Source organism: Sander vitreus, chromosome 8, assembly GCF_031162955.1.
Source record: "Sander vitreus isolate 19-12246 chromosome 8, sanVit1, whole genome shotgun sequence".
Taxonomy (NCBI): Eukaryota; Metazoa; Chordata; class Actinopteri; order Perciformes; family Percidae; genus Sander; species Sander vitreus.
This window is the reverse complement of record NC_135862.1, coordinates 24,664,309-24,682,664: the sequence shown is the minus strand read 5'-3', so window position 1 is coordinate 24,682,664 and position 18,356 is coordinate 24,664,309. Positions and strand designations below refer to the sequence as shown.

Sequence of the window (18,356 nt, the reverse complement as noted above, 5' to 3'; positions counted from 1 at the left end):
CTTTGGTGAATTTCATGTTTTAACCTCAGTTGATTCCATTTAACGTCAAGGTTGACTGACATGATGCCACCTTTGAGCCTATACATCTAAATCACAGCGCAAAACCTATTTTAACATGAAGCACTACACGTAAAACCATTTGATTGTTCAATTTGCTAAAAGATTCTGCTACTTTTATTAGATACTAATCTGTAGCATTCAAAGTATAAGGACTATCTTCAGCGCAATATATAACGTGTGTATATATATATATATACCGTATAAATAGGATTAGGCATCGAGAACCGATTCCTACTTGGAATCGTTTCAAAAATTACGATTCCAGTAGAATCATTTCTTTATTGGAATCATTTGGAATCGTTTAGAGGATTTGGTTTCAAATCCGATCATCGCTTACCAATTTCATATGCGCAAGTTTTGGTTTCCGAAGCGGCCAGGCTCTTGTTGCGTTGCAGCCTTGGAGAACAGTAAGCAGCGCTCTCGTGTGGCTTTATGTTACATTGAAAAAGCCTTGTAAAACTGCAAACCACCACTGAATCAAAATAAAACTTTCCTCTTATTTGTGAAAATGGGCATGTGACCCGCTTCAACTCCACCCCTCAAAGAATTGGAATCGAGAATCGATAAGAACCGGAATCGAAAGGAAGAATCGGAATTGGAATCAGAATCGTTCAAATCCAAACGATGCCCAACCCTACGTATATATGCTCTTACTGCTGCCACACAACAAAATGATCTTTGAAAGGTATTACTGACAGTATTGATGGCTATAGCAGCATCTTCTGTTAGTTCTCAGCCAAATATTTGCAGGAAAACAGTCCTGATTCCATCATACTAGACTCGAGAATAAAGCAAAAAAAATTAAAAGCATCAAATGAGGCGAAAAGAGAAAGAAACATCATAATTTCTGACCAGCTCCAGCAGCCTTTTCCTTCCTGTGGTAAAATGTGTTCTATGCTCCGTGTCCTATAATAGTGAATAATGATGTTCAAGAGTGCTTTTTTAATCAGCATTAATAACTAATACTGTATGATAAAGTACCCACTGTGGAATGTAAGGCTAAACATGAATTTTTAATACCAGCATTATTATTTTAGTGCTAAATATAGTTGCAGGTAATACAATTTGCGAACAAGTTAAAAGGCCATAATGAACGTGACAAAGAAGACAAGTCCAAAATCCAGCTGCAGGTGTCCATAAGTGGAGTTAAAGCTGTTCGAACAATTGTACAGTTGTGAAATGCAAAAGTTTTACAGAGTAAATCTAGAACGTAAATTTAGTTCCCTGGTCACCGCCACTGTCGCACTAAATGCTTGCTCTTGGGGGAATTACTGGAATTGTTGGGTCTTTGTAAATATAGAGTGTGGTCTAGACCAAAGCCGCCCAATTTGGGGCCCGTGGGCCAATGTTTTGTGCAGTTAAGAAGTACGTAATCTGAGTTTAATGGCAATGTAGTGCACAGTGCTGGTAATCTTCCCATTTAAATTACATACGTACGTTTTATCTATGGAGAATGGCAAGAATTACGGTATTCTTCAACATCGACATCCAGATACATTTTGGCCCTTCATATGAAAGAATTTGGGCACCTCTGGTCTAGACCTACTCTATCTGTAAAGTGTCTTGAGATCACTCTTGTTATCAAGAGTGATCTCAAGAGAGATTTGATACTATAAATAAAATTGAATTGAATTGGTCTAGCGAGGCTCTGTAGGTTTTTGTTTAGTCAAGGTCTGTTTTTGTTTTCTATGCAGAGCAATATTTGTTGGCGTCGTCCGACAACTCCCACAGTTTGCTGGATGGTCAGGCTGCCAGATTCACAGTGGAGGATTTCCAGATGAAATACCTTGCAGCAGAAAGTTCAGAGTTTTATACTGACCTCTGAAAGGCTATGGATGTGAAATCCTGGGTTTTTTAAGATCTAACAACCTTGAAACATTGAGGAATTACTGAATCTGACCTCTCTACTGTTTTATGAAAGTTTTATGTTTTCTTCTACCCGTTTGACATTTTGGGAAATTTGCCTTCTTGCCAATAATTTGATGAGATGAATTGATACCACTCTCATGTCTGATATTGATATTGATCTTCTCATCTAACTCTTGCCAAGAAAGAGAATATTTCCAAAAAATGTCAAATGGGAAGGAGGTCCAGCGCATGATGCTGCCGGTGGTTGTGTGGTTTGATGCCAATGGACACATCAACCTGCACAGAGAAGTCACTGCCACCCGACCTCGTATCATTTTGTGGTTGGGATGTTTCCCAGCTGTATAGATTTACATATATATGGAGTAAGCCTATATGTATTTTGCACGCTCCACCTAAGAATAGATTTGGCGGAATTCAATACGTACAGTTACACAAACAATGCCGTGTGGAACATATTGGACTGACAACTAGTGACTGAGTGATGATGACACACCAAGGGTCCTAATAATTGCAATAAATGCAGGACTGCCATTTCAAATATGCTAATTTGGCATTTTGCAGAAGAGAAAATGAGAAAATACAAAGAGTTATATCAGTGGCAAACCTCTAAAATTGTGTCTAAATGCCAGCTCTAAAGACTGTCCCTGCATAGAATGCAAATGTTGCTGCAATGGAGCAGCCAACGTTATTTTATTCCATGAAATATATTTTAGAAAATCAAACTCTCATCTGTTTTTCTCTCTAACCTTCCCTTCTCTTTTATTTATTTGTATTTATGTTATTATAAATATGATTTTGTTTTCATTTTCATTTTATTTCAGATTTCTCTTTATGACAAGCCGCTCTCCTGCTTTTTTCAATTATTATTTTATTTTCGTCTTGAGCAGCGTGTGTTTGTAAATCCTATAGTTATATACAGAATTCCTCTCCAGCGCTGATAAAATTACCACTGGACTAAGCTCCTCTATTATCCATCGGCCGCTCTGTTGTCTCAGAGTGTGTTTGCGGTGTCAACATAACAGAATGAGTCCTTGCTTGACCTCATCAATACAACATGGACAGAGGACTGAGAAAACATACAGTGAGGAGAATTAGCCCGCTGTTTATTCTGATGATAAATGTTTACACTAGATATACAGAAATTGTTTGTCCATCCTTGACTTTACATCCCGATGCCATGACAACAGAAACTGACTCTACGACCCTTTCACCATTGTTTGTCTTGACAATTTTGTGTGTCAAAAATATTTTCATGCACATTAGGAGATACTTTGTTGTTGGACTTCTGTCAGAGGACAAGGCAGAACTCTGATGCATTTTCTGGAATGAGTTTGCTGCAGAGTTGCACGCAACCAAGAAGCAAAACTTTTCATGTTTCACTGTTCATCCCTTCCATTGAGCATCTTGATTCTATGATTATATCAAAAAAGTAAACACAAAGTTCTCAGTGGTTTGCAGCACAGCTTGCCACTCCAGATTTGTTGAGGCCATATGGAAGTTGGTCAGCAAGTTTCCTCCAAAACGAAGGTGGAAACTTTAATGAAGGCCTTGTGCTGAACGTTGCTTTTTTTCGAATTGTTGTGTATTATAACTCATTTTGTGAGTAAGGACAAGAGGGTAAAACATAATCAGTATGTCCTTTCTCAAATAATGCAAGAAACCTATTATTATTACATTAATCGGACTCCTAAAGCCTATGTAAATCACATTGTACTGTATAAATGTATTTAGAAAGCATTCAGATGCCCATTATTCTTTGAATAATGAGTCCATTGTGAGTGGGTAGACAATTAACTTTTTGAGGGCTTGTCAAACTTATAAGCTTAATAAAATGCGCTGGTTCATTAGAGTTGCTCCCACTGACTGATTTACATTCATTTAAATATGCACATATGCATGCACAGCAGAATTATGATACAGTGGTTTACTGATAGAGCGGGATACTATTTGTGCCTTATTAAAACATTATTGTTATCAGCCAATAATGTCATCTAACTCAAATGTGAGGCGTCTTCAAGTTGACCAGAGCTCCACACCTTCAATGAAACCTGCAATCAAAATGTCTTGTAATGAATGAATTCATCATTATTAATTAGACCTATCAAAAGGAGAGTCTCCAGCCATGCTAGCAGGTCTGTGAGGCTGTACTTAGGCACAGCAGTGCTGCGACTTAAATGCAAGGGTTAGCATGTCCGCATGCTAACATGTAGCTCTAAGCACAAAGTGAAGCTGAGGCTGACGAGATGTCATTAGTTTTGCAGGTATTTGATTATAAACCAAAATATCGGACAAGTGGAAATTTAGGCCAGATGATGTGCTATAAATTAAGAGTCAGGGGGGGTCACAAAAGGTACCAAGAATGTCTATACAAAATGTTGATCTTTTCCATCTAGTAGATGTTGAATTATTTTACTAGATAAGTAAAGAATTTATCCTGCTGGTGGCGCTAAAGGAAATGTTAGGGGGGGATGACTAAAATCATTAGAAATTATCCTTTGGGCACCATGAATATCTGCACCAAATTCCATGGAAATCCGTCCAATCGCTTTCAAGTCATTTCACAAAAAATCACAAATTTGAACCTCATGGTAGCGTAAGAGAAAAGGTCAGGGGATCACCAAAGTAGTAGGAGTCATCGTCTGGGAACCATGAATGTCTGGCCGTTGACAGAATAAGTAAAAGTGTTGACTTGCTGGTGGTGCTAGAGGAAAACTTAGGGGGGGGGTCACTGAAGTCATTAGGATTTATCTTCTGAACCCTGTGAATGTGTGTACAACATTTCACGGCAATCCATCCAATAGTTGCTGAGGTGTTTTAAGTCTAAAAGTGATAGGCCGATGGACCGACATAGCTAACCCTTAAGCCATGCCGCTATCATGGCTAAAAAGCACTACCACTGAATAAGTGTGGCGGGTCAGAATTTTGGAAGGAAAATGGTAAAATCTTAGACTCTTGAATATCAGCCCACAGGTGTCAACTATTTAAGCAAAAAACCACAGCTACTAGCTTTCAGTCATATTGATCACACCCTAATGCACACGCAGTTTTCAAGTGGTGGATTCCTTGAACTGACATGCTCTTTTTCAGCAGTGTCACAGTCACACACGCATGGTAGCTTGCCTTTATGTGATTTTTTTTTTTTAAACCATGGACATTAATATGCAGCTATAACAGCATCCACTCGTCAGGGAAGGCTTCCCCCATATTGTGGAACCTAGCTGTGGGGCTTTGTTCCAATCAGCCACAAGAGAATGTACATTGCAGACGTTTTTCACAGAAGATATTATGACTTGTCACAGTCGGATAAGCACAGATGTGAATAATTAATGATGGCTGAATTCCAATTAGCTGTTTCAGTTTCATGGTCCTGCTATTGTGCATGCTTGCTCACTGTCATGACTCACTGTGACACTTGAATATAACAGAGCCATTGTTAATGTTATAAGTAACACCTGTGCTTTTCCTACTATGACAAGTGTCTGCTGTGAAGAAGCCTATTAGTGAGTTTGGGTACTGGTGTTGGGCGATAAGGCCTGCCGACTCAGTGCCGAGCAGTCGGTGCTTAACTTCAGCCCAGAGGTGCATGATGAGTTCGAGATCGGGGCTCTGTACAGGCAAGTCAAGTTCCTTCACACCAAACTTGGCTAACCATTTTTCTATTCACATTGTCATGTTGAAACAGGAAATCTTCCTAAAAACTGTTGCCACAAAATTGAACGCACAGCATTGTCTTAATGATCTCACTGATCCAGCGAGCGGCTACACTCGGGCGGTTAATTGCATTGCTCAAGGGCACATTGACCATAGAGCGTATTGAAGGAGGGGTCAACATGGTCCTTCAAATCTCCATCTCACACACACACACACACACACACACACACACACACACACACACACACACACACACACACACACACACACACACACACACACACACACACACACACACACACACACACGACTCACTGAGTTCAGAGATGCTGCCCACTCGTGTAGCCAGTAAACACTGTTCAATTGAGCGCAGCTCAGACTGACTGTAGGCGTTGCCCTCTCCACTCTTCCCCGCTCGCTGCTGCTGCTGATGGTCCCTGTGAAGAGTCAGACCCTCAGGTAGGCTGAGCACACCTAAAAGAGAGAGAGAGAAAGAGAGAGAGGTGGTGGTGGGGCGGGGTGGGGGTAGGGGGCATTACATTAATGTCATGGTAAAGCATAATGCTACAGTCTGAAAAGTGACAATTTGACAGATTTTTATATTTTCAAAATATGCAGTTAGGGTTAACTAACTTAGTATTTTTCTTAAAAGTTGTTTCGTCATCTTAATGTGTATTTGTGTGAAAAGTGAGAAAACATTGGAGGCCATACATTGTAGTAATTAAGCCTCCTAGTTGCACCTGTCAGAGACTTCTCCCATAAGTAATAATGTGTAATATTCCAAGTGCATTTTCATTAGTCATACCTCTGTGTGTTAGTTAGCCTTCCTCATTTTGAGGGTGACAAGGCAGACAGCTCTCCATTTCGCTTTGCTGACAGTTTCTTATTCCTCTGCACCTTCGTGCGGCACTCTTCTTATCGTTTGCAGGGTGTCAACTTATGAAATGGCAGAAAGCAGCGACTCTCAACTTCGCCCTTTAATCACTATGGAAAAGTAGCTTTGGATTTAATGGCTCCTTTCTCATAATATGCTGCTAATTTAAAGCACATGCTGCCTACGGCGACGGTGACATTATTCTTTCATTTCGGAGGAGCATACGGTTGCTTTTAAGGGGACATGAGCGAAAAAAAAATCTAAAGTTTAGTTTCATGTGCTCACGTGAAACTTTCATGTGCGCACATGAAAGTTTTGTGTGAGCACATGAAGGCCGTATATTGACGTAGCCTGGGTCATGACAGTGACAGCTAGAGAAATGACTACAGTACAGGACTTAGTTGCACTATATTTTAATCTAGGTCTTCATTATAAGGACATTGCTGCTTTGCTTGCAAGTCGTCACCATGGATCAAACATAAGGAAAGAGGATGTTCGATTAATTCTACGAGAAAAGGGGTGTTGAACGGGACATTCTAAAACGCTTAACGTGAAAAAGCTTAACGTGGTTTAATGTACCTAAACAACGATCAATGATTACCAAATTTCTCTCTCATATTGCTCCTCATAACCCCTGAACACTGACAAAAAATCGATCCAAACGTCCAATTATTATGGACCTTATCTGACATTAAGCGTTTCTGCTTCATTAGAGCCTATTGTAAGGAAAAGGCTTAACGTGGTTTAATGTAGCCTACCTAAACAACGATCAATGATCCCCAAATTACCAAATTTCTCTCTCATATTGCTCCTCATAGCCACTGAAAACTGACAAAAAATCAAACCCAAAGTTCAATTATTATGGACGTTATCTGACATTAAGCGTTTCTGCTTCACATTTTCAGCAGGACAGCGGAGAGGCTGTGGGTTGACTCTCCATGGTTCTCATGGGCTTTATAAGTTTTAGAATGTCCCTGTTGAACTCAGAGTGAGGAGGGGGGGCATGAATTTCAAAACTCCGCACCAAAATGATTTATTATTTTTATTCAGGAATTCAACTGTTATGTAAACCCGAAAATACAAATAAAAAAATCATTAAAATCATGAACTCAAGTGTCATTATGAAACACAAAACAAACACAAAGTACAGTAGCTGTTAGTTATATGTAGTTTGCTGCTAGCATGCAGCCTAATGTCTGACTCCCCCCTGTGTGAAATACCAAACTCCTTCCTACATACATTGCAAAACGCTTTGTTTGCATCATGTAAAACTGCAGTAATCCAGGGGTATTTCCCTACACAGTCCTCCTGGTACCTGCAGAGACGTTTTTTGCTTTTTAGCTACGTGTTCTCACGTGAAACTTTCATGTGCGCACGCAAAACCTTTTCATGTGCGCACATGAAAGTTTCACGTATGGGTTTCAAAGCGGCGCACACAAAAACAAATCTAAAGTTTAGTTTCATGTGCTCACACAAAACTTTCATGTGCGCACATGAAAAGGTTTTGCGTGCGCACATGAAAGTAAACTTTAGATTTTTTTCCCCCTCATGTCCCCTTAGGAGCTCCGTACTTTTAGGGCGATAGAGACAGAAGTTCAAAAATGCAAGGCACTGTTGGAAAATTAGTAGGGGTTGGTGGGGAGGGGGTCAGAAAAGGGGAAGGTTTATGTATTCTTTCTTTCAAATGTGTCATGTAGAGTGACAGTTATAGCTTTTGGTAGTTGCTAAACATGATGCATCACTTTGCTATGTTTGCCATAGTTCTCATTCTGATGGACAGGGAAACCAAAGGAGCAGAACCAGTGATAGTCTTTTTTATTCCACCAATCCTCCCCCTTGTTAAAACCTGGCACCTTTATTACCCACAATACAACTAGACTGTCGACCTGTATTATGTAGAAGATTTGGCTGTGTTATGCTAGACTAATGTAGCGTCAAGCTGCTAGCCTTAAGCAGAGATGAGGAGCAGGCTAAAGAGGTCTGGTAAGCTCAATTCTTTCTTTCTCATCACCGCCAGATTTTTTTCATTTCCAAACTTGTAGTCTTCAGCCCTGAACCACTCTGACTTAAGTGACATCACATGAGGCAATCTATCAGATTTCGCACAGCTCCCTCTGGAGCCACAAATGGAGCCACACACTTCCTTAAATGTGCTGACTTTGAACGGCACGGCTTTGATTAAACTCTACTTTTGTGCTTGCTATTCTAGCAATATACAAGTTATAAAAACCTTGGCAAATACATCTGGAAACAGATTTCTTGGTAATAGGTCGCAGTTATTCAACTTATAAACTTACAGAGCAGCTGCTTACAGAGCAGCAGCCGCTGTGGCACCATCTCATTTGCATCTTTGTTACTTTGTTGTACTGACAACCTGCATGACTGGAACAAAGAGCAGGAGACATCACCATCTGTTGCACCAGTGTCAGGTGTCCTAAACAACTACAGTTTTCAGCCAGAGCACACAAGCCAACAAGATCAATTATGAAGAAAAGGACATTTCTCTCTGCTTCTACAGGGATTACTATAAAACACCTCCTTTATTGCTTTCATTGCTCAGATTTTGCCCACTTTGGCGAGCAGTTGTGTAAACTCCAGGAAATCCATTTTAAACCATTTAAAGCAGCAGGAGGGCTACCTTCCTCACTCCCACGTTCTTCTCAGACAATTATATACCAAAGTAAATAGCCCACTCAGAGCGTGACCACAGGACTCATGACCCACCTCTTTTGATGATTGTGCAACTAAAGGCCCCCAGGTGAGATTCAGCTCAACATTGCACTACAGACGCCATTATTTTCAGGAGAATGAACAGTCTCTTTCACTTTAGTCTATATCCACGACGTTCCACTTCCGGGATTGCTCCGTTGCCGTCGGAAATTCCGCCGGAGTTCACTCTTTTGTCCGTTACCTTCCGTTTTGTTTGTGTTGGAATTTTAAACTCGGGTGGATTTATGAGGACTATGGTTAACTGCTCCTCAGATCTCTGCAGGGTAAATCTGTCCAATCTTTTCTGTTGCACGACTAAAACAACTTTTGAACGTACACGTTCCACCAAAACAAGTTCCTTCCCGAGGCTATTTTGCAGCGGCACCGTGGCTATTCCCGGTGCTTAGCGCTGCCCATGATGAGTTTAAAGAAATGCCAATAAACCAGAGCACGTTTTTTCTCCCATCCCGGAATGCTGTGAGGACTAGCCAGACCCTCCTCCGCAGCGCTGTGGAGGAAGGTCTGGCAAAGCGAGACTACTTTCACTTTAATCAATGCTGTTTTTTCATGTATTTGTTTGTTTTTCTTGATTTCACTCTTTGTTGCCATAGTAGCAATCATACAGGGCTGCCAGCATGTATTGCAGGGCTGCATGAGTAGACTCTGGACCGAATACTGGCTCTGAAAGACATGAACAAAAAAACACCTTACTGTTACACTTGAGTGTTCCTTAACCTTGGTTCAGGGGAATTACAGGACCAGCTGACAGTGAAGTGCAGAATGCTTTCAGGATGGACTAAGGCAAGGTGACTCATTGGCTCCCTGCCTCCTAATGCAAGACACTGTCTACCCTCAGGGAGGAACTGATGGAGCTCTTACATGCCACTGACTGTAGCTGCTCTCTCTCTGTGTGTGCTTGCGGGATGATTGTCACTATCTTCCTCGTGATTGTCCCTGCACCACAAATCTCCCTGGAAATGTCATGTCCTCGGGTCTCAAAATACAGAATAACTGCACAGGATGCTTTAAGTTTTTTAGTGGCCATAATCGTAATGATATAACAGTTGGTTATTGTTTTAGGATGCATAGTAGCGAGAGATTATATAAGGGACCAGTCGTTTTTGCCATATGGCAGCTATGTAGCCTGAATGATGCTCCAGGCACAACACTGTCACTGGAAAAGAAGTAATGAGTGCAAGACTCCACATTAAGATGTCACTGAATGCACCTTAGTCATATTTTGTGATAGGGAGCACGCACAGAAGGGTTACAGTGCTTGGTCAAACACATATTCCACATTCACTGCCAGAAACAAAGCTTGTTGATGCGCCTAAACTTTCAAATCTGTCACAATGCATTTCGGTTACTACATAAAGTATTTTGGCTGGATATTTAACGCTAATAAGTGTATTTTCCAAAATGTGGGACTTTTGCTTCAATTAAATTTCTGGCAGGGAGTGGAACATCCTTTACGCTTTATGCAATGACAACAAAACTGTTGGCGCGTCCACATGATACAAGCCTTCCATGACCCCCCCCCAAGGAGGACACAGAGGATTAAAAAACACATGATGGACTCCAGACGCCACAATCTTCTGAACAAAGCCATACTGAGAAACACAGAGAGAGTTTTGTAGAGCTGATAGTCTTAATTAGCTTTGTAGCAACTCATTTGGTTATGGCTTGAATGTAACGGATGTTCATTAATATAAAAAATTGCGCACTAAAGCTTAAATTTTTTAGAGCTTACTTACTATGGTGACAACTAATGCTGTAAATAAACAAACAGACATAATTCTCTATTTTCATTCAATTAATTTTTTTCTCTGGATCCGTCTGTCAGAGGGCAGACTAATGTAGTTAAGATCCACTGTGACTTGTCTCAGGGTTGACTAGAGCAGTGGGACAGGAACTCTGACCTCGATGTTGCTCCTACCCTGCACTTAAATCTATTTTGGAGGGACACACGGAGAAGTGCACTTCCCTAAACACACTGCAGCTCTGCAGGAACACTGGCTTTGGTTTTCACAGACAGATAAGATACAGAGACAGTAGATCTGGCAAAGCAAAAATGTACTGTACAAACAGGTACACTAAAGCAGTACATGACTCTAGTATTAGAAATGTGAAGACAAATATAGACAGCATGATGCAAACACAGTTAAAGAGATGCCAGAAAGCATCAGCTTAAGACAGTTTTTAGCGCACCATTATGGCTCTAAAGGGTTAATCATGTTGTTACTGTACATGGATCCCAGCAGTGCTGCCCCACTCTGTTCTGCCAGGCCAGATGGCTACCATATGTATACCGAGTGAATGATCATAGCGAGATGGAAACAGAGTAGTGACGTGTGTTAAGATGTGTTAGAATGCCTCTCCTCTAAATGACTGCTTTATTTATTTTGAATAATCTTCACCGTGTGCAGTTGTAGGAATAGAAGTGTGAATATGAAACTGTGTTGTTTTGAAGGAGTGTTGTTATGCCCGGATTGGCAGTAAATCTCCAGAGGTACGGCCTCCGTTTGGGCTCTCAGGTGACCACAGTATGGTCTGATGTAGCCACAAGTCTTTAATGGGTTAGCCCTGTGCCAGCCATATGAAGGAGGACTGAACAACCACGAGATAATACATGTACAAATGCAAATGTCTGTTTAAATTAGAAAACTGGAAGAGGGACAAGGCATGTGAACACTGCATGGACACACACAAACGCTAATTCATAGTCAAGTTAATAGCGAGCCATGTTGCATACAACTCTGAAAGCAGACACACACAGATAATTGTTAGCAATTAAAAACTCTTAATCCCAGGCACTTCATGTCTACTTGAAGTAGGATGTGCTCTGCAGAGAGAACAATGTATTCAGCTAAATCCAAACTGAATGTTTCCTCTTGCTGGGCAATCACATCCCAGATAGAGTCTGTTGAAGATCCTCTTGCTGCCCCTAATACAGGACTGAAAAAGCTCTCAAGCTCTGTGTCACTCTGAAAGAAACACACAAGCCTCCTGATGTGTTCTTACGCAAGTATGAGTAATATGCCAAAGGAAATACATTCAGACGGTAGGTTTGGGTATATTTTTGTGTTCTGATCATCAGTAGGAAGAGCCCGCAGTAAGCATATCAAAGCTCTTGTTTTCAGTAATGCAAAAATGAATGTGATACTGTTGTCATCCTTTATTGACACACCTCCTCATAGCAGAGGCCAGAGGTCGGGCTCAGATACACAACAATGCGTCTTGGAGCGTATACCAAGTCATTTGGTGGATCCCAAGTCTCTTATTTGATATTTCTTCACTTGAACCGGAAGTCGCTCTGGTCTGCATTCGAGGCCGCCTCAAAGCTCTTATTCCTGTCCTGAGTAGTGAGGAGCGAGGAGCTCTAAGGGAACTCTGAGGGTTATGAGCGAGGATACATGAGAACAGCCTGGGCAGCTGAAAGCCATTGATAACTCCTCCCTTACAGCTGACAAATTCACGTGACGCTTCAGAGGAAAGGGCGTCTCATCACCCTAAAAACACATTTCCTCTTTTCCTCTCTCCTCGCATGATTTCCTCGCGTCTCTCCCATGCTTTCTCTGTGGGACGAACTAAGAAAGGAATCAAGTGAAGGAAATTTAAAGGACCTGGGACGTACCCATGGTCTCACATCTTATTCAAGGAGACTTCACTGAGGCTTCTGCTTGCTGACACAGAACGCCTACACAGTCCTGTTACTCTTTTTTGTCACCGTGCTGCCCTCCACTGTCTTGCTGTTGCTATGTGTAATGGTGTGCACAATCTTGTATTAAATTAGAGTTTCTTGATAGAAGTCACGATTCATTGATGACACTCCTTGAAGCAAGAGATCAAGAAGGAAACAGACAAATGTGCTCAGAGTCTGATTAAGTTCAGCCTGTCTTTCATATGGAGCCTCTGTTGACAGCACCTTGATCAGAGAGCCATTCTCTTCCAGTTAAGTACAATTTTGTAAAGGGGTATCTATTCAATTTGTGAAATTGATTCTTTAAGCTGCATTAATCAATATTACATTAACTGAATGCTACTTGCCCATCATCAACAGACAAAATTGGTGCATAGCTAGTGAACACAGTGGAGCATTTAGCAGCTACAGAGACAGATATTTCCCTCTGGAGTTGACAGAGAGCAAAAAACGATTGTGAAAGAGAGTAAATATTGGACTTAAATTCACAAAGTGGACAGAAACGCTATTGATTTTGTTAGTTTTGTATTAAAAGTTCTGTCAATCAGTTTGGGAGTCACAGCAGGTTCCAATTTGTGTGTTTGATTATTGGATTTGCTTTTGTTTACAGTTTAATCACAGATGGGTCCTTTAATTATCGGGATTTCATTACCTCATCAGCAATAAAAATATGACGCAGAATTTATAAGATAGCATCAATTAGCTAATGCTAAAAGAAAGTAAAGCTAATAGGGAGATGGGCAACAAAGAGACGAGAGGTCAGCTGAGCAGAGATTGTGGCCACTGAATCAGTGCAGGCTGCTTGGAAATAGCAACACACAGGAACTAAGAGCTAAAAAAAAACAGACGTGAATAAGCCAAGCAAAAAAACACATATGCGAGTACATACTATACAAGTCATCAACACACAATAGACCATACACTCAAACACACACACACACACACACACACACACACATATATAGGGAAGACTTGTGACGGGTGACCGACGCACAAGGGCACGACTAGAATTACGCAATCTTCTCCAGTCAGAGGAAAACCAGCCTTCCTGCAGGCTGTGTGTTATTCCACCCCGAGGTAGCAGCTCTTTCGCTATTATTTCTGTCTTTTCATCTCATTTCTTCAGTCAAGGGTAATAAGTCTGTGTGTAATATCCATGAGTCGAACGCCTCCCGCAGGATGCTTTCCAGACAATACTGGCAATCAGCAGCAGCAGGGAAAGATCTGAAGTCACTGAGCCGTAATCTCTTCGCTCACCCTACACTACCTCTCTACCAGCTTTTGGGAAAGTCTTAAAAAGCTGCGCTACGGTAGTTTCTTCCTTACAATTATCTCATATAATCTGATATGGGGAGGGATGGGAAAAAAAGTGGATTTTGTGTGGTTTGTCGCATTACAGTAATATCAAGGATGGAGACGCAGTAGATTATGATGAAAAATATTTTAAAAAAGCCTTTTGACAAACAAACGCAACAAAATGCAACAATGTTCTGAAGTAATTGCTCATTTAGCACTGAGGGCACGGGAGTCATTAAAGCATATGACTAATGTCATGAAATGAGATTTGTTTTCCTTGAGGTCATTTTAAAGGGATGACATCACATCGGGCTGCTTGTAAACACTGGGAGCTTTTCAGTGAAGACGCTTTCGGACATGAATACTCAGCGCCATAAATATGAGGCAATGTGCAAAAAATAGATAAGGCAGTAAATCCTTAAGGCAGGAAAGGTACAGTCACTGCTTGAGTGCAATGTGTGCATGTTTGAATGTTTGTTCTATACTTTTGTTTGCGTCTGTATGTGTCGAGATGAACTCTCGTGCACTATTAATGGTGTTTACCAACATTTCTACAGTAGCTTCTGTTTAATGAGCATTTCTGCACTGCACATTTCTCTAACTGTTTAGAGTCCTGCTGCAGCAGCTACATTTCCCACTCTTGCTATTTGCATTAATACCTGACTAAGTGACCAAGTGTCATTGAGAAAATGTCGCAAAAGAAAAGAACAAGACATTTGCAATCAGGGAAGAGCGGATTATTCAAAATATTCTGGGCAAAACATCGCACACAAAGTGCTGGATGTAAGGAGCGATGACAAATGATGACATCAGCGTGGCCTGTTCAGTGGAGGATGCATAGTGTGAAAATGTCTTGCTCTCATAATGGATAACTCTGGTGATATTCTATTTTCTCTTATTTTCAAGAAATCCCACAAGAAGCTTTCTCTGCGGAGTGCAAATTGATTTGCTCTCGCGAGTCACGTGACCAAATCGCAGCCTTTGCGATTAGGAAATTGCGTTTTAACACATCGCGATAAAATTGCAAATGCAATTAATCGTTCAGCCCTAGTGTGCATGAGCAGTGATTGACACGCAGTTAGGAGCCCTCCCCAATCCTGATTGGAGGATCTGAACAGGGAGCGGTGGATTTTTGCAAATCGCACTGCAGGCTGTAGGTGGCGCCAGAGGAGCCAGATTTTTTTTCTAAATTACCTCTTTCATGTAGTTCTACTCAAACATAGGGTCAGTTTCAGCAAATATGACAGAAAGTTAGTTTTATAAGTCTTACCTACTGCATCTTTAAGAGACAGACTAACACATTGGTTTTGGTCTTTTCAGGGGTTCTAACACCAGCCTTATCCTGGTCATGCTTTAGGTCCATCTATGTTTCATTCCAGTGGCTCCTGTGGTGCACAGTAACCACTCACACAGACCTACACTACTTTAAAAATAGAACTTTTCTGTTTTCCAAACAGGCCACTTTCTCATCTACATTCAACTGTTTGTTATTCTATTTCCTCCTATGACCTTTTCTATTATGTTTCAAATGGTACACACACACACACACACACACACACACACACACACACACACACACACACACACAAACATTCACGCATATAAGCCACTGTTAACCTTATTTTAGTATCGACACCTGACTGCCAGCCACAAAATGTATCTCCATCTTCCGCCTGCTCCTCCCTCCTCCCAGGAGTCTCATGTCTGTAAACTGGCGGAAATGATCTGATAACTGCTGCCATCCCAGCAAACAGGCCAGACCCCCGGCGTCTTGTGCGTCACTATGGAGTCACGTCGAGCGCATGCCCTATTCTCTCGTTTCTCATTTGCTTTCTAAATGCGGGTTTGTTGTATTCACAGTGGGCAGCAGGCGAGTCAGTTATCAGTCACCTGCGTGATAACACCCTGCACAGTGTAGAGCTATGAAGCTCTCCTTACCGCGCTGCCTGATCATATGAGGATACAAACACAATGTCACAGTGTTGTGTGAGTTTGTAAATAGGGGTGTTTTTTTCTTACACCTGTATGTTTGACTTTATCTAATTTGTGCCTGTGCGTAAGCATGCATGTTTATGCTTTAGCAAGCCTTTTTAAACCAAAACAGTAGATAAAGCAAGAGAGTTATTAACATCAAAGAACAGCTTGAGCGGTTTATCAGACTTTTGTTTCTGAATGTTGATTCATTACTCTTCCCTGAGATATTTCAGGATGGGAGACCAGCAATTTATGAGGCATAGAGCTCCAAATTGCTCCGTAATTGTTTAACTCACCTAGCGTAATCTATCATTCTGACTTTGCAAAGTGGCTGCCTGTAGCACAGACACTGACTGGAAGTGGGCCATGCCTGGCAAAGAGTGATGAGGCCTGGGGCTGTATGCCGCTCCCTGTTGCTTCCCCCTACCCCAGCACCTCCTCCGGGGGATGACCCTCACTGTTCACTGTTCAGCCTTTAGCAAATATCCCTGTCACTTTGATAATGTGAGAACACTTGTATTGAAAATGTGATCATGATTCCATTTTGAACAATGCTCAAAAGCTTTCACCTCAACTCTACTGCTTATTATAGAAAAGGGGACAATCTGACAGAAAACAATGCCCTCTTTGTTAAGTTCTGAGAATGAACGATTGCTCTCATACATGGGGGTGAACATCGGCCAAGCTGTAAGTGAGCAATTTGCAATATCACTCACTAAATCAGTCATGCATCTTTCAAAAAAAGCAAAACATGTCCTCGTACACTTACTCTTCTAACACATAAAACTCAAGAGGCAGAAACAGTGCTGCTACCTCATGCATCACTAACAGAACTTAGCAAAAGAAGTGCAACACACAAGGTTTCAAACAAGGATGTGTTCCCAAAGCAGGACTGTTATTGCAGGTTAAAAATGTCACAGCCCTTGCCAACAGTACATCCTTTAATGGAACACACAAACTGAGCCAAAGCAAATATTGAAAGTATCGTATTTTGGGGGCCTGCCCCGCACCAACTGACTCCAGTCAGCTGCAGGCAGCAGGTAGGCTGGGTCTTCCTCCAACTCCTCTGGGCTCTCCCCCACATGTTTTCCCAGCCTCTCCCCCAGGCACACTGGCTCTGCTGTGAGAAGCACGAAGGGCGGAGGAGGCTGGCTGGCAGGGAGCAGCCGCTCCAAATCCAAATACACAGGCATGGAGCTGGAATGGAACAGTCTCCCTCTTTTCCTCTGTTCGAGTTCTGAGATTCATACACACTGCACGCCAGGAATATAAATGCAGAAAGGGAGTCATTGTTGAAACGGCCAAGTTCAGTGTTCAACTCTCTGCTCAGTTCCTGAGGTGGGGTTCACCAAAAAGTTTAAAACAGCAAAACACGGATACTGTAGTCTTTCAAAGACACAAATAGTGTGCTACTCAAAGCATGTACTTCAGAGATTTCTGACCTCACACTCATGGTTGCTCTAAAATAAAATAAAAGTCTGTTGAGAAAAGCTTCCGAACGACTTAATCCCCCAGCACGATAAATCACGAAACTAGCACTTCATTCTTCATCATACTCTTCTTCCCTCAGTGATGATTCATCTTTACCATCAAAATGCAATCTTTGCTGCTACACCCCTCCAACCAGCATAGCCACATTCCCCACATGTCCCCTCAGAGTGTTGTATCCCATATCCCATGAATGGGATGTTCAGTCCATCAACATTAGGCCACTCATGCGCAACTCATTAGTGGTAATTAATGATGGGCAAGTCCCAGGCGACCCCAGGCACTATGGAGTCCAAACCGAACCCGGGCCGGCCCCACCCCGACCAGTCCAGGCAGGCACAAGTTGTTTTTCTGCTTGGCTGGCTGGGGCACTTCATCTGCACAGCTTAATGTACTTGGCTGCATAAGCAGAGCTGGAAATTAGCCAACCAGAGAGAGCTCCGATTGTTTTTTTTTAAAGAGTGACCATTTAGTCAAATCTTCTGTATTTATTTAAGTGTTTTTCCATGAAGAATAATGGTCTAACTTTGACGTGACGCAGCCTTTGGGGTGTTTTGCTTTGAAAAATCATGACTGCTTGCGTGAGATTCAGTGAAGTGTCCACATGCATTAACACCTCAACTGTATCAACAGAAAGTACTCTTATTAAACAATATCAATTACTCATCTCAAGGTACTTTGGAGAAACTCTGAATGAAGAGCGTGATCTTAAAGTGGGTGTTGTGTTAACTTGTT

The 18,356-nt window shown here is 41.6% G+C and overlaps 1 protein-coding gene across 2 annotated transcripts in view; it reads right to left on the bottom strand.

Moving 5' to 3' along the window:
* The window catches only part of btbd11b (BTB (POZ) domain containing 11b), a 77,748-nt gene that overhangs the window by 23,006 nt on the left and 36,386 nt on the right, over positions 1–18,356 (bottom strand). For both annotated transcript variants that reach the window (XM_078257604.1, XM_078257605.1), the window contains exon 2: positions 5,896–6,054. In XM_078257604.1, the coding sequence (XP_078113730.1) occupies positions 5,896–6,054 (159 nt within the window). The remainder of the gene's footprint in view (positions 1–5,895; positions 6,055–18,356) is intronic.